The 16,457-nt window shown below is 51.7% G+C and overlaps 1 protein-coding gene across 1 annotated transcript; it reads right to left on the bottom strand.

Annotated features, from left to right (window-relative positions):
- Positions 1–1,326: 1,326 nt before the first annotated feature.
- Positions 1,327–12,549, bottom strand: CTSD (cathepsin D). Its single transcript, XM_080911164.1, has 9 exons — positions 12,375–12,549; positions 10,244–10,403; positions 8,673–8,796; positions 7,955–8,073; positions 6,176–6,402; positions 2,821–2,943; positions 2,440–2,584; positions 2,246–2,344; positions 1,327–2,153 (listed from the first exon to the last, which is right to left on the bottom strand). Exons 1-9 carry the CDS (start codon positions 12,440–12,442, stop codon positions 1,986–1,988), a joined length of 1,233 nt encoding a protein of 410 aa, XP_080767290.1. The 5' UTR covers positions 12,443–12,549; the 3' UTR covers positions 1,327–1,985.
- Positions 12,550–16,457: the final 3,908 nt, after the last annotated feature.

The following is a 16,457-nucleotide window of genomic DNA, read 5'->3' as shown; positions in this document are numbered from 1 at the left end:
AGAGTCCTGCTTCTTCCTAGGGCCGGAAGGCTGATGTGAAACGAAGGTCACTCAGCTATGAGACTGATGTGAACCCAGAGCTAGAGTCCAGGGTCCTCCCCGGGACATCCCTGGGTGGTGGTAGTGGTGGCGGCTGCAACAGCAGCAGCATGCAGGCCTGGGAATGCAGCTCAGCCACAGGCCTGAAGGGGAGGGAGGAGCCGTGTCTCCAGCTTTGGTGCACAAGCCTTTGATAATACTAGTCTCCAGAAGCCCTGCCAGGCCCTGCGGGACTCCTTGCTCAGATTTCAGACAGAGAACACTGGGTACGTGTTTACTGGCCTTCTGGCAACCCTTGGTGGACGTTCTCCAGAAGTAGCCTAACAGGGCTCAGCTCTGAGACATACCCCCCAAAACTCTCCTGAAACAATAACAGCCAATGCCCAGCAAGGAAAGGGTGACAAGACAACCCCAAAAGGTGACAAAGATCACACTTCCCTATATCTTGCACCTGCTAGTGTGGGGAAGGGGCTCAAAGACTCCAGAGCTGATTCCAAAAGGAACCTGTCTTACCAGTAAGGACTCGCCAACTCCTACTGTTTAAAACCCTGCTGGCTGCCTTCACTGTTGTATTTGAACCCATGTTCACCCACTTCTCCCACTGAAACCTAAGCTGCACACCAATGCTTATAGAACAACTGCAGCCCATGAACAGGGAGTCCTAACCTCTGAACTCAAAGACCTCAGGCAGGCAGGCTCTAGCACTGGTTTGACTCAAAAAAACACAAGGCTACTTCTTGGGAGGCCCAGGCAGGGAGACTGCCCAGGGCACCCAGCACCAGCAGATGGCTTTTCTGACGCAGGCCTAAAGGACTGACTGTTGAAAGGGAAAGTATGGAGCCATATTCCCATTAAGGCTTATTCCATTTCTTCCGGGAATAGGCTGCTTCCCTGGCAAAGCACAGCAGGTGCTGGCTGGCCTGGCCACTTCTGAAAATGATTCAACACAGGCCCTAACCCAGAATTCTAGGCCTGCTTCATGGCCTCCAGCCAAGGCCACATCCAGCCTCTGACTACTGCCTTAGGTCCCAGAACCTGCCAGTTCTAGTCCAGACTTGTCTTGCCCACAAGGCCAGACAGCAAACCAGAGAGTCTCAGGAGTCCCCTCTGTTCACTGTCCTGGTGCTGAAAGCCAAACCTGGGCTTCCCCCAACACCCATCACTACTACCACCAGCAGCCAGCTTGTCACTGAATTAGCCCTCAGTAGCACTGGGTTCCCCTGTCTAGCTAGTTCCATCCCCGGGGCCCCAATTTAGAAACAGTACAGAGCACACCAGCAACAAGAGAAAGAGGCCCAAAACAACTTTATTTGTATATCAATTTTGGCTCCCAGCTGACTAGCCCAGGATGAGTGCAGCAGAGGCCAGCCAAAACCAGTCAGCCATCCTACCTCTGCCCCGGGCTGAGGCAAGCCTTCCAGGAAGGTGGGGTCAGATCCCAGGTAACCCCCCAGATTCATATAGTTTTGCTTTTGTCCTCTTGCTCCTTCCTGCTCACCTTCAGGCCTTTGCCAGGCCAGAGGTAGTGGGGCAGTAGAGCTTGGTGCCATCCCCAGACTAGGTGAGTGAGGGGTCTGGGTCAGAGCAGGTTTCTGGGAAGGATTCCAAGACTCACTTGCCTGCTTCAGAGTGTTGCCCACACAGCAAAGGGCAGCAGGACAAGACAATCCATCTCAGCAGCTACCAAACCAGTAGGGGCCTTTGAAGGTAGCCTTGTGAACTAGGTGGTCCTTGGCCTCCTTCAGATAGGCAGAGGGCAGCAATCTGAACCCAGGGACAGGAACCACAGAACAGAACAGCTGGACCAGCTCCAGCCAGGCCACCCAAGGGTCCAGCAACACTAAGCGAGTGTGAATATGTATGAGTGGGGCAGGTAGAGGGATGGGGCTGGCTGGCTTTCTCTACTGGACTCTGATCCAGTTCCCTGACAGTGGAGAAGGAGCAAGTTAGAGTGTGGCAGTCTTGGCAAAGCCGACCCTATTGTTGTCTCTGTCAAACACAGTGTAGTAGGAGCCAATAAAGACATCACCCAGGATCCAGAGCGGTCCACTGGGAGGGGGTATGTCCATCCCCATGAAGCCACTCAGGCAGATTGTCTTTCCACCCTGCGATACCTGTAGGGCCAGAATGGTCACATGTGATCACATGGTACTCATTTCACTCAAGGTGTCCCGGATTCACGCTGCCACTGCCCACACCCACTCACCTTGAGTATATATTTGTCTGGGTGTAGTTCATAGTTTTTGCCTCCTAGCTTCAAGTTGATAGTGGGCAGGCTAGACACCTTCTCACAAGGGATCATATACTAAATCAAATACACAAAAGAGAGCACGGCAGTGAAGGTATGGCCTCAGGAACTTCCTCTGCCTGCTGGCAAGCCTACACAGGTCTGTGACTTACCTCGCCCTGGATAAGAGGCACTGCCCCAATGGCCTTCTGTAGTTCCTTCACCTCATCCACAGGCCCCACCATAAGAGATGTCCCTGTGTCCACAATAGCCTCGCAGCCTCCCTTGCACAGGGTCAGCCCGCTGCCCACTTCCAACCTATGGGGCAAAGATGGATCAGTCACCTCACCCTGTCATGGGTGAGTATGGGGTATAGCTTGTCTAGACCCTGCCGTGGAGACAACTGCTTCTTTTTTTCTTAGGACCAACCAACTTATTCAGGACCCTGAATGGTCCAGGCTTACAAAATGAGGAGCTAAGTAGAGCCCCAGGCTTCTTGCATGCCAACCCTACATAGATAACACTCCCAGGCCCCAGCAACACCCATGACTCACTGGTCCATGTGCACCTGCCAGTAGGCCTTCCGAGTGACATTCAGGTAGGACAGCTCCCCATGGTAGTACTTGGAGTCGGTGCCGCCGAGCATTAGTTCGCCTCCGGGTTGCCCGGTTGGGTCCCTGGGAGGAAGTAAGTGGTCAGTCTCTACCCACAATTCAGAAGGATCAGCAAAGGGCCAGAAATCAGAAGGAAGGGTGTTAAGTGGGAGGGACCTGGGGAACTTGAGGACAGCTCTGCTCTAAAAGGAGCATCCTTAGCCTCAGTTACTCCAGTCTGAGTGTAAGTGGAGGAAGAATGACTATATCTTATTTACACAAGCAGATCCCCGCTTGTCAGCTCTCCAGGAGAAACAAACTGATAAAACACAACTGAGACTATCCAAGCTCACACAGACTCCAGCTTATCAGTCACACCAGATGTGACAACCCCCTCACCTGGGATTACAAAGGGACAACCTACTGACAAGCCTGGTCCAGAAATTCTGTCATCGGCAAAGAACCCTTGGTTTTGTCCCCAGTCGTAGGCTTAAACAGGTTCTCCTGCCTTTGGACTCAGCACACTTCCAAAGTGACCCTGAAAAAGGTCTGTCACCAAAACCTGCAACTGACATTTCTGTGTCTGTGACTGACTTCGTATGTGGTTACCTACTCTTCCCTGTGTTTCTAACAGCTCTCTACTTCCAACTTCTATACAGCCTCTCTGGGCCCTTTAGCTAGTCTGAAACCTGAATATATAGACAGTATTGTGTGAAGAATAACATGTGACCTGCTAGTATTTATAATTAAGATTTGAATAAAACTGGCTTAGTGGTTAAGAGAGCTTGCTGCTCTTACAGAGGACTGAGTTTACATCCCAGCTCCTGGGAGTCCAACACCCTCTTCCTGGCCTCCACTGGAAACTGTACTCATATGCGCATACTCCCACAGACACACATTTAAAAAAACTAGAATAAAAGAACCCGTGATGCCAACAGTTGGCTATCAAGTAAATTTGGGATTACTTGGCAAATTGCAGTAAATGAAACTTATTTAGCATGTGAATTTATAGTTAATAAATTCTAACACTGTTGAAAGACAGAAACATGCCCATTTCTGTTTCTTACATAACATATTCATGATGCCCTGCCTGGCCAGGGATATGCCTAGAGCTCAGCCAGCATAGGGCTCAGATCCTAAGCAAAGTTCCCATTTCTGTTTCTGCTGCCCTGCTGAGCACCCTTGGCTCTACAGGTACAGGAAGACCCAGAGAGAAGGGGAAGTTGAAGCCTGTCACCCCAGGGAGGGGCTTCCAGCCCAGTCCCACATAACCTGCTAGGCACAGCTGGCCCTTCTCTGCAGGATGCTGGCAGGAGGTGTTCGGGGTCAGCCACTAGTAGTAGCCAAGGCCAAGAGTCAGGCAGAAGCTGAAGAACAGGGATGCCTTCTGCTTAGCAAAATTCAAGGCAGGCTTCTAAGAGGAAGCCAGGGCCAGAGTCCTGAGAAGCTGAGCTGGCTTCAGACATGGGTGTAGCACTTGCTATCACTATCCTCCAAACCCTTCTCTCAACTCCCCCACCTCAGGAATGCCCACCATACCTTCAAACAGAACACAGAGAGTATGGTCTTTAGCTACAATAATGAATGTTCTTAAGCAACCAGCAAGTAAGTATATACCTGCCACCTCCAACATGAAGGCCGGGGGAATGAGTGTCACATCTGGCTAGGCATCATTCTGCGGTACAATTACCCAAAGTTGAAGGAAAACTTTCATCTCAGGAGCTGCCATCTTGCCAGGCTTTCATAACCAGGCTCTGCATCTTCCTCCTGCATCTAAGGAGCCCTGAGCCTCACCCTGTTCTCTTGCCCAAGTCCCTACCTTGGCCTGGCTTTGGCTTGTCATCATCTCTGAAATCCCAGGTGGAAACATGAGGGGTACTGGCCCTGCTTCTCCTCTCCTTGCCCATGTTCCACCCACATTGCCTGGTGAGAGCTGCAGCCCCTCACCCTGCTGGTTTCACACCTGCCTACTCAGTAGCCACACCTCTGGGTCATCATCGGAAAACCCAGATGGCAGAGTAAAGTGCCCTGGGGCCCAGGCTGTAGCTACCACATCCTTTCTTAGTTGTTGAGGTTCGCCTCAAAGACAGATTCCAGCAAGGGAGGATGGGTATCTTGAGTTCCTAGTACAGAGCCTTGAGACTTATAGGCAAATGGTACTTGTGGGCCACTTGCCCCTAAGGCATCATGGGACTGGGAAGAGACACAGGTCTCCAGGCTTCAACTTGGTCAACTTGTTTTTGTTTTCTGAAACAGTGTCTTTTGATGTAGTTCTCTGGCTGTCCTCGAATCCACAGAGATCCTCCTGCTTCTGCCTCTTGAGTACTGGGATTAAAGGCACGTGCCACTATGCCCACCCTGGTGTAGGAAGCAGAGCCCAGAAGTCAATGACCCTGTCCACTGATCCATACTCCTGCCTCTAGGGAGCCACTTTGCCCAGAGTGAGCTGGGTAGTCACCATTTAAACAAGGGACAGAAATAGACAGGAAGAAGTAAAACTAGAAGATTTGTGGTTGGCATGAGGCCAGTGACCCTCAATAAGGAGTTAGGGTTCAGGCCTAGAAACAGAGCATGGAGTGGGCATTTGGAAGTTACCCTTGCTAGCCATGCAAGTAAGTAAGTGTGTGATCAGCAGCAGCAATTTAGAGCAGGAGGCCACCTACTTATATCCCACTAACACCCAGGAGCTAAACCCAGCAAGTAAGGAGCCCCATATACCCAGCTACCCATCTTGAACAAGACTGTTGGACAGGCCTGCAGTAGGCAAGAAACTAATGAATGCTGGAGGCTCCTTGCAAGGGTGTGTGTGTGTGTGTGTGTGTGTGTGTGTGTGTGTGTAAGGGTGGGAGGGTCATTTGCACTGTGGGGAGGATCTCTAACAGAAAGGTTCCCAAATCTCTCAGGGAGAGAACCACCCTCCCCCAATATACTCTCAATGTATAACCCAGGGCTTTCAGTCCTCCCCAGTGACTTCTGACTCTGCCCTAGGGAAGGTTCCTGGACCCTGTCTCCAGAGCAGTGTCAAAGTTCTAAGCTCATACCCATGTCTCTCCTAACAACCAGCAGCCTACGCAGAGGCTATACCTGCTCTTACCAGTCAGTGCCTGGATCCCAGCAGCTGAGACTGACCCAGACAATCAGCCATCTCCTGGCTCTCTCTCCCAAGCAGGTAACAGTAATTAACTCCTGCCTAGCAGATACCCTTAGGTCTGATGCCATGGCCAAGCCTGCAGCACAGACTCTTAAGTCCCATCTATATGCTTTGCTCTGGAACTGAGCCCAAGGGAGGGTGAGAGCCACACCCCTCCTACTGTACCTGTTCAGGTAGAAGGCGAAGATGTTCTTTTCCACCAGCTTCTGCTTCATCAGGTTGTCGAAGACCGGAAGGACATTGTTAACAGAGATGAGAGGGAAGGCCATGCCCAAGATGCCATCAAACCTGGCTGCGACGAATACGATTCCAGGCTGCTTGGTGGCTTCCCCAAAGATCTGTTGCTCTACCTTGATACTTCCTGATTGTGGGTGCTCGGACTTACATGGAACCTGAAAGCCAGAACACATATGTCACAGCTGATATTCCCCCTCAGGACAGTCAGAACAGCAAAATGTGGACAGAAAGAAGTGTTTGACATAGCCACACAGCTGAAGACAAGGACATGGTGTTCCTCTCTGAGGAACTTTGCGTTAACCAGACATGAGAAGCAGAAGAGAGATGCTATACCCTTCCATATTTATATCCACCAGGATAGTGTAGTTCTTGCCCTTGGTCTGGGGGACAAGTCACTGAGCCTGTAGCCTGAGCAGCTGGGTAACCCACATTAACTGTCACTCTGAAGCCACACTCCCTCTGCCTACCATCAGTCCGCCCCAACAAGCTGAGGCTGCAGATAAAACCAGAGCAGGAAGTGGAAAGAGCTGCTGCTGTTGGGGACACAGGCGGCCAACATTCTGTGCACTGAGGGGCCCCTGAGAAGTACCGCGAGGAACCCTCCACAGACAGGGAAAGGGCAGAGCTCCGATCTCACAGGTACAGGGAGGGTATCACCACCCAGACAAAGGCTAGGTAAAGCAGGATGCTAGCTGGACTCCTCATCACAACCATTAGGGCACAGCTGATAGGATTTGCAGCTTCCTGCCCTATCCTGGCAGGAACAATCTCTGGTCCCTGCAGCCCTGTAGTGCTGATGCTAATCCAGGAATGAATGGCCTCTCCTTTAAAGAAGGCTCAAACTACAAGACCTTTCTACAGACAAAGACAAAGAGCCTAGCCAGTCCAGACACTCTTCCTCCTGCTCCTTCACAGTACATGTTCCAACACAGTATGTGTTTCCAACCCATCTAAGCCTCAACAAGCTTCAGGACCCTTTCTATCCCCAGGCCTGGCCCCTTGACCCAGACATCCCTCAAGGCCTTTCTTAAGACAGTATGCTGGCAGCTGAGTGGTGGTGGCACACATCTTTAATGCCATCACTTGAGAGGCAGAGGTGGGCAGAGCTCTGTGAGTTTGAGGCCAGCCTGGTCTACAGAGCCATTTCCAGGACAGCCAGGGCTACAAAGAGAAACCCTGTTTTTAAAAAATGAAATAAAACAAGACACTCTACTGGCACATTAGATCTAAAGCATCCAGCACAGTCCTCCCAAGCCAGTGTCCCCAACACCAGCAGCAGAGCTGCTCATGGCTCACTGACCAGGCCAGGCTGTTTCAGCAGCCGCTCAGGGTGGTGGTCCCCACTAGCTGACACTCCATATCCCAATTCTGACTCCTCCACTCACTCTGCCAACCCTGAGAACTCTTGACTCCAGTTTGCATACATTAAAGCTGCCCACTCCCATGTCCTTCCCATTTGCTTCCTCAGCACTTGGCATGTTGGGCTCTCCTGCTCCAGGGCTTCTGTTCAAATAGCATCCTAATGGTCTAGCCTCTGCTCCCTATCACCCAGCACTGCCAGAGTCATCCAAATGCAGCAGCCATCTTAGGCGGTTGGAGTTGGGCTAGGGACACCATTTCCTCTCTCCTCAGCTGTAGTTGCTCAAAAGATGAACCCCTTGCCATGATGTGGCCTCTGAGCTGCAAGGACAGGCCCCAGGGACTCACCGACACAGTGTCCTGGCTCAGGTACCCAGAGAGACTACCGGAGCCATAGTGTATGTCGAAGGATGTGCCGTTCTTCACATAGGTGCTGGACTTGCCACTGTTGTATTTGTGGTGGACCCCTGCAGGGGAACAAGCTGCCTGTTAGTCTGCCTGCCTCCCTAGGGTGCTGTGGGGCCAGCAGCTCAGGCTGCCATGACTTATGCCCACACACTGAGGACCCTGAGGACTTTGGGCTATATATACAAAGCCTTGGTCTTAGCCTTACAGGTTGCCCAGCCCTCAGCTAGTTCTATCCTTGACCAGCAAGATCCCCAGCTTTTACCAAGGCTGCAGCTGATAAGCCTGGTAAGTGGGTACTTTAGGGTAAAACAGAAGAGCAGGGCCTGTTTGATATCCTGGACAAGTAGGAAAAAACCGCCCAGGAAGTGGTCTATAACCAGGCACCAGCAAATCTCAAGCCCAACCTACCTCCCATAGCCTTCACTATATTTAACTCTCTTTAAAGTTGAACTTCAAAGAGATGGGGCTAGAACCCCTCTCCCCAGAGAGAGGGAAGCAGATATTAGCTGCTCACAGATCCTCACAGTAGGGCCTCTGTTACCCTGATGGTTCCAAAGGCCACTGAGCAAGACTGAGAGTATAAGACAGCAAAGCCAGAACACCCCCAGAGCCAGGCATCTTCAAGGGTCCCAGGAGAGAGGACAGAAGGGAGACTTACAGCAGGCTAGGTTAGTCAACTTGCAATGAATGGAGGGGACCCACAGGTTAGAGGAGCCAGTATCAAAGACGACTGTGAAGCACTGTGGAGGAGTTCCGATGCCGATCTCACCATAGTACTGGGCCTAGGGAAGAAATAATACTCATCAAGGTGAGAGAAGGTACCTGAGAGGGCTCTGGCTATATAGGAAACCAAGTCCGAAAGGCCCAGGCTGAGGGAGGGAATGCCTCTGGGGTCCAGGCCTCAGCTAGTACATGTCTCTCCAATTACTAGACCCTGAATGGGAAGAGGAACTCCCAAAGAACAGACTGTAGAAGAGTAGGCCTGAGACCCAGTACTGAACTGCAGGACTCTGAGTCCCTTACTGCACTGTGGTGCTGGGGAAGAACTGGGCTGGTGGAAGGTGAGGCTAGTGGTCAGGCAGGCCTGGCCCTCTACAAACCCAGCCATGGATAAAGTTAGCCAGGAAGGCCTCTCCACTGTTTGTGAGTGTCACACCTGACTGAAGGCCTTAAGTTCTGCCTGGCCCTGCTCCACAGGCCTTAGACTAGAGACTGTCCTGTGGCACATGAGAGGCCACCATGGGGCAACAGTGCTTGCCCCAACTTTGTCACTGCGTCACAGCAGAGAAACCTGGCCTTGGTTTCCCATTTATTCACATAGACATTAGAATCCACCCGGGCTGCCAACTCCAGGGGCTAGGCAAGCACAAAGGTTCCCAAACCCCTCTGAGGGGAAGCCCAGTTGTTACCTAGTAGCTGTGGGCCACTCATATTCTCTCTGCCCAGGAAGAAGCCTGAGCCACTGGTGGATACAAGACCCAGGGTCCAATCCCATTTAACAAGAGAGCATCAGAAAACCTAAGGGAAGTAACTGTGTGGTGGGGAGGAGGAGAGAATTACTCAGCAAACTGTACTTTGCAAGTATGTGAGCATGTCTAGGAAACAGCCAGCTGGACCCAGACAGACAAACAGACAGACAGACCTTCCACCTTCCTCAGCCAGTCACAAGCCTGGGTGTCATGCTTCCTATTACTGCCATACCTTGGGTCAGACAAGACAGAAGGCACTGCCAATTGAGTCCAGACTGGGTTTGATTCTAGACCACTCTGTCACCATGAGATAGTCCTAAGGATGAGACTCGTCAGCAGCAGAGGCTAAGATGAAAAGTCTATGTATAAAACTTAATGTGAGGTTGGAGAGGGCAGGACTGGGTATGCCGCTCAGTGACCAAGCATTTGCTCATCCTACAGGGGGCCTGAGGCTCAGTCCTAGTACCACCAACAAAACAAAGGAAACATCTCAGACCCAGGAAGAGCCAGTATTCTACAGATACAAAGCAATGCCATCCTAACCCATCCTTTAGCCTGAGCAGGCCTGTCCAGGCACAGGGGCAAGGATTCTAGGATGGCAGGAATGAGGAGCTGTTTAAGCAAGGAATGATATGGCTGAAACTGGAAGACCACTGAGAAGGTCCTCACTCCTTCCATGAAGAACTGGCTACTGAGCCAAGGGAGCTAGCCCCTCCCACTCACCCCTCAAAGCAAGATCCCAAAATATAATTCCACTCACATCCAGGTAGTTTTTGAGTAACTCTGACACTGGCTCCGTGGTCCCAGGAGATGGCTGCATGGAGTACTTGGTTATGGGCTCTTTAAGGATCAGGTCTTCCACAGAGCCACCTGCCTCCGTCATAGTCCGACGGATAGATGTGAACTTGCGCAGGGGGATTCTGTCAAGATGGGATGGAGGTATGTTAACACCCAGCTTTGACTGCTGTGTTTTCCAGCCTTTCACCCCAGAATACTCCAAGCTGGGCCAGGGAAGCCCTCTTAACACAAAATGTCTGCCAGGCATGTACTTCGGTACCTCTAGTAAATCATGTCCAATTAAATATCTCAAAATGGCCACAACATGTAACAAGCTCCTGCCTCAAAGCCATAGGCCCACTAGCCCACCAAATCAGCTAAGGGCACCCTATCACTACCAGACTCCTCAGTTCAGTCACAGAAGCTCACTCCTCAAGTCCAAGAATCGGCTAGTGTGCCCACCCCTTTCCCTAACCAACCACACCCCAGTCAGGTGGTTTTCAGTCACTCCAGTGTAAAACAAGCAGCACATACTGGGCCCCAGCTCCTGCTCTAATATAGTCTTTCCTGAGTTACTGGCTAGTGGGTTCTGTTTAGGGTGTGTCTAGTCACCTGTACCTGGTGCTCCAGTGAACCCAATCCTATACAAGGAGAAGGAGGAGAAAGAGGAAGAGGAGGAGGAGGAGGAGGAGGAGGAGGAGAAACAGGTGGATCCAAAGCAAGGTGCACATGGAACTCTGGTTAATCCGCTGAACCTGGCTCTTAGCCACATCAGTTCCTACCTGGACACTCCCTAGAAGTTCTTCCCCTAACCATCCAGGAGACTTCAAAACCAAATCCCCATGCTCTCCCTAGCCATCCCTGCACAAGAAACCACCACACAGACTCAAGACCCACGTGTGCTTCTTGAAGCCATGATACAGGCAACTAAATAGGGGACTCCACCATTAGTTAGCAGAGGGAGAGAGGGGGTCCCTGTCCTCCATCCAGGTCACCTCTCCACCCCCAGTTTACCCCTGATCCCAAGGAGAGCTGGCCTGAGTCTGTAATCACTTGATGAAACTTCTCTGCCCAGGGATTTGTATCCAAGGTCACAGCTGACCTTTCCTGGCATGCTCAGTGCATGCTCCTGAAAGATAGGATTCTTGCCTAAGAGTAGTAGGCTGGGAGAGGCTGGGGCTTGGGGGAGGCACACACCCTGCAAAGGTCAGGAAACATGCCAACAAGTGTAAGAGCATGGCTTTGTTTCAGGAGTCCTGGAGTTCCCTGTACTACCAACACCTCTCCCAGAGAAGGGAAGCCTGAGGCAGGCAAGACCAGGGCAGGATCAAGGGTAGGCCACTCCCTACAATGGCTCCACTGAGGCTAACCACCCCCAGGCTTGCAGCCTAAAGGCTGTGCTCCTTCCAATTCAACCCTGGTGCCCAGCCGGCTGAGCCAGCTCTGCTTCAGCAGCCTATGGCCTCATCCACCTGCTATGAACAGCAACACAGAGTGGGAAAACACACAGGCCCCATTTAGCACAAAGGCCGAGTCCACAGCCCTGAGAAGGGCCTGGTCCCCGGTGGGACAGACATCGGGCCCAAGGTATTTGTATTGGTCCACTCCATACCTTCTCTCTGGGACTTGTGCAACTGAGGAGGAAAGGAGGAGAGATTCACCACCCAAGACAAAGGGGCCATCTTTGAGTAAACTTCTGAAACAATGCACCTGCGCACAGCTGTCAAACTGGGTCCCTTAAAAGGAAAGGCCTGCCCAGGTTCTGGGGAACAAAGGCCTACTAGGTCTTCCGACTTCCACAGCTGGGTCGGTATTCAATAGAATCCTGCCCATGGAGCAGCACTGCACCTTATAAGCCCCCCCCCCCCCACACACACACACAACCAAGGGGAGGTTGGAGCCAAACCCACTTGTGGGCACCCTTCTGTCCCCTCCTGTTCGACCATAGGAGTCGTAGGAGTGGAGGCGAGCCCTGCATTTTGAGTCTCCCAACCACGGTCTGTGGGACCCTGAGGAAGGCTGCTCCGGGTGCACAGGTGCATTCCAGCACAGCCGGGGCACGCGGGACTCCAGGTGACGCGCCCCGCACCTCCGGACCCAGAGCGGGCCCTCACCTGATAAGCGCGGAGGAGGATGCAGCCAGGAGGCCGAGAATGAGCAGCAAGACGCCGGGGGTCTGCATGGTCGCGGCGGCCCGAAGAGAGCAAAGCTTATTGCCAGAGGTCGCCGGCTTATAGGCAGGATGACGCCGCAGTCCCGCGGAGTCAGCTGATCCGTTTGTTTGCCCCCTCGACCGTCACGTGAGACGAGGGCGAGGGGCGGGGCAACCTGGACCCGCCTTCAACTCTGCCCTGGTGCAGGCGTGCCCTACTCCAGGCCTACGCGCGGCGCTAGGGAACGTGCCCGCTGACTTTCCCGAGACCAGAGAATTCCTGGATGAGAGTCACGTGAGGGAAGAAGGACCGGGCAGGCCCGGAAGCGTCCATTGGGACAGACCCCGCCCTCAGCTTCGTCCCTCCGCAATCTGTCTTGCATAATTGGGTTTCTTACTACCGGGATGCGATATTTGTCTGGTTAGACCCTGACCATCTCCTGGGTACTAGCTTAAACTCAAGCCTTTTCTCTCTCAGCTCTAAATCCTTGAGAGTTTCTCAGGAGCCTCTGTGGACTCTTGGGCCAGCATCCTCCATCCTTTTCAAAGCACCACTACCTACTCATCTCCCCAGAGGATACCCTCTTTTCTTAAGCTGGAACGCCTAGCATGCAGATCCGTAATGTAGCAATATTGATTGCAGGCCTAGTCCTGCACCATGCATCTAATGATACAAGGAGTCAAGATCTGTGTGAGCTTGCAGAGAAGGGAGTGGGGAATGCAAAGTGAGAAAGAGGCCAGGGTTACAATTGCCCTTTGCGTCTTTACTACTTAGCTTTTTATAACCCTGCTTGGTGTCAAAAATGAATTGAGTGCTGGTTGAGAGAGGCAGGGTCCATCTCACCATCATGGAGAGCTCATAGCCCAGAGAGGCATTTAAGGGGAATGTTCTCTCTTAGAAGAACAAGGACAGGAACACAGGAGCCTTGCCAGGGTCTGATCTAGGGAGCTCTTTTGGACATGTTCTGCCTGTACTGAGGAGGTAAACACCTCTAAGTCCCCTCTGCAGATGAACACAGGAGCTATTCTGGTTCCCCAGGTTCAGGGCTACAGTTTTCATCTATTACATCAAGTTGGGCACTTTACCTCTGCCAAGGCTCTCCACTCAGGGTCAAGTGTCACAGCCTGGACCCTGCTTCCACAGTGAGCACTCTACACATTGCATAAAGCTTGCGTGTGAGGGCAAGAACTGCCCTAAGATGCTGGCATCTGATCCTCGACTCCTTTGAATCTAAGACTGTTCTTTGGTAGCCAAAGAGACAAGACCTGGCCCTAAAGTTGTCATTTGCTTCCTAGGACTACTATCTAAAGGTGACTGCTAGACCATGGGCGGGCAATGTAAAAGATCCCCTGATGCACCAAGCTGGGTCTCCCAGCCCTGCCATAAATCATGTTGCCGGGTACCTAGGTGCCAATACAGACACCTGTGAGATGACCAGGCTGCTTAAGGGAATGAGCAGTGTGTGTCAGCATGACTAAAACCAGGACATAGCCGTCAGCTGCGCTCATGTGTGGCTCATACAAGCCACAAGGTAAGAGGATGACAGGGACCCCCAGAGAGCCTCTGCTGTCCATTTTCTGCAAAGAACACTAGCTGTCACTGTCTCTGGGTTTCCCCATACCTGGTACATGGTACGAGCCCTACAGTCTGTGTGAGTGAATACCCAGATGCACCCAGTTCTGCGGCTACCCCCCTGGATCTGGGAGGCTCAGAGATGGAAGCTCAGGTGTGTGTCTTCTGATTCCCTCTCACCTGGCAGAGCTCAGAGATGGGCCATAGCTTCTAGAACTCCTGAGTTCCCCCACCATACTAGACTATACTCTCCCTCTCTGCCTGTCTCAGGACTCCAGGCCCTCTGCACCTGCTAGGCTGACTAAAGACCTGTATGCACCAGGCTTGCCTTTTATATTCTTCAGCCAGTAAAGAGTTACTGTGTTCAGGCCCTGCAATTCTGTTGTTAATCATCCACCTTTGGTCCAGGGATACATTTAGCAGGGCTTACTTTTCAACCCTTGTCAACTACACCATACATTGACCCTGGTGGATTTAGAGGAACCCATTGACTTATGACCTAGCAGAGGGGTTTCTTGGGGTTCCAGGTGTACCAAGCCAGAGCAGCTGCACTCAGTAGGGACACAGGTCTTCTCTGGTGCCTAGCCTGAGGGGAATGAGGTGGCAGATGGAAGAGACCAGCCTAGATATGAAAAATGGGTATCCACAGTACAGGGAAATGCCTCCAGAAAAGGGAATGGCCCTGAGTTTTCCTTAAAGTCTAGGCCCTCAGGTTGGGGAGCTCCCTAGCATCTTTCCCACCCCAAGCTTCTCCTGTCCATTTGACAATAGGTCCAGCTGTGATAGAAGGGCAGGAAGGGGAGCAGACCTGTCCAGCACCCTCTGTGTAACGCTTCCTTCTCATGGAGACGTTCATTGCTTAGAGACCATCCCCAGCCTTGGCTCTAAGGTGAGATATCCCAGCCGCAAGTGATTGGAAGCTACCCTGCTAGACTTCCACTTCAACCCCCCAGGGGTCACACAATGCCTCATGGGCCACGCCTTTCTGAGCCCCCCCCCCCCCCCAGTATTGCTGCATTCCTCTTGGGTCCCCATTACTACTAAATACCAATTGGATGCCAGCCTCTGCTCTTGGTGTCAAAAGGGAACAATGCAGAAAGAAATGTATACTGCCTTCTGAAATGTATACTTCAGGTGAGGACAGACAAAACAGGAACTGGGCAGTTTGTGCAAAAGTCCAAAGCTGGTGCAGAGATGGGGTTCAGAAAGTCATGGGGGGTGTTGCAATTACAGAGGCCTCTCTAAGGAGACAGACAAGAGCCAGGGATACTAGACAATTAACAGAAGAAGCTCAAGATAGCTCAAGTCTTGGTCTATAGGGGAAGGAGAGAAAGAAACAGGCAGAGGAGTAGACCAGGACATTGGGAGGACAGGAAGGAGTCCAACTAGAAAATGCAGCAGCTGTCCAGGTTAAAGGATACAATAGGGCCTAGATACTGAGGTGGGGAGAGAAAGTCAGGCTCTGCTCTGTAGGAAGGTTTTTTGTTTTGGTTTGGTTTGGTTTTGGCTCCACAGATGGTACCAGGATTGGACATCAGTAGTGACTTTGCAGGGGGCTTTCTGAAACAGATAGATTAGTGGTGTCTAATGGGATAAGAGATGCTCTGTGAGAAGAAGCCTAGGGAGGGAGGCGGGAGCTCAGCTTTACAAGTTCAGGACCATCATGCATCTGCAGGGTATGCCTGAGGTACTGGCGAGTAGCAGGGACCATTTGAGTTGGGAATCCAGAAGACAGGGCCACCTGCCATAGAAGCACATCATCCTACTTTTGTACCAATCAGATTGGGTGAAACCAAGGGCCAGGTGTGCAAAGTCTGTGCACAGAAGAGGGCTAGAGATTGAGCCCCAGCACTTCCCAACATTATGTCGCTAAACTGAGAGGGACTCACCATGGAGACAGAGGCCATGAGAGAGGAGTACCTGAGAGCCCTGAAGAAAGTGTCTTATGAAAGGAGTGACCATGAGGTTAGGAAGTCCAGCTGATGCATCGGGTGGAAGGCAGAAGCCACCGTGAAACGCTGGGTTGAGCAATCTGACCTGGACAGCAGTCATTTCAGTGAAGAGAGGTGAGCATTTTGTTCAGTAATCGAGACAGGGTGATGTTGACAGAAAGTGGGTGGCAGCTAAGGAAGAACGTCACCAAGGATGTGTCCAGATGAGGGGAAGGGCAGTGGAGAAAAGCTACTCTTGAGTGCACTGAAATTGAAGTAGTGTTAATGATGCTTTTCTCACACCACACTGAACAATCCATAAATCCCAGGGGCACTGAAGACTTAGGAGGAAGGAAACACAAAGATGGCTTCTTCATTGCCCAGGAAGCAGCAGATTTGTTTAAACAGCAAGGTGTAGGAAGAGGGTTGTTGTGAGTTCCAGGTTAGTCTGAGCAATAGTGTGGGACACTTTCTTAAAAAATAAATAAATAAAAAATAATAAATGGCCAACAGGTCTGAACAATCACGTGACCAGGGACTG

This window comes from Micromys minutus (assembly GCF_963924665.1).
Source record: "Micromys minutus genome assembly, chromosome: 2".
In the NCBI taxonomy this organism is placed as follows: Eukaryota; Metazoa; Chordata; class Mammalia; order Rodentia; family Muridae; genus Micromys; species Micromys minutus.
The sequence above is the reverse complement of the archived record's forward strand: the minus strand, read 5'-3'. Positions and strand labels throughout refer to the sequence as shown.

Excerpts from the sequence above, each read along its gene's own strand:
- CTSD (XM_080911164.1), bottom strand. The coding sequence starts at position 12,442 with ATGCAGACCCCCGGCGTCTTGCTGCTCATTCTCGGCCTCCTGGCTGCA. Across the intron at positions 2,345-2,439 it reads TGCCTCTTATCCAGGGCGAG|TATATGATCCCTTGTGAGAA; the intron begins GTAAGTCACAGA and ends TATTTGATTTAG. Across the intron at positions 2,154-2,245 it reads CAGACAAATATATACTCAAG|GTATCGCAGGGTGGAAAGAC; the intron begins GTGAGTGGGTGT and ends CTGGCCCTACAG.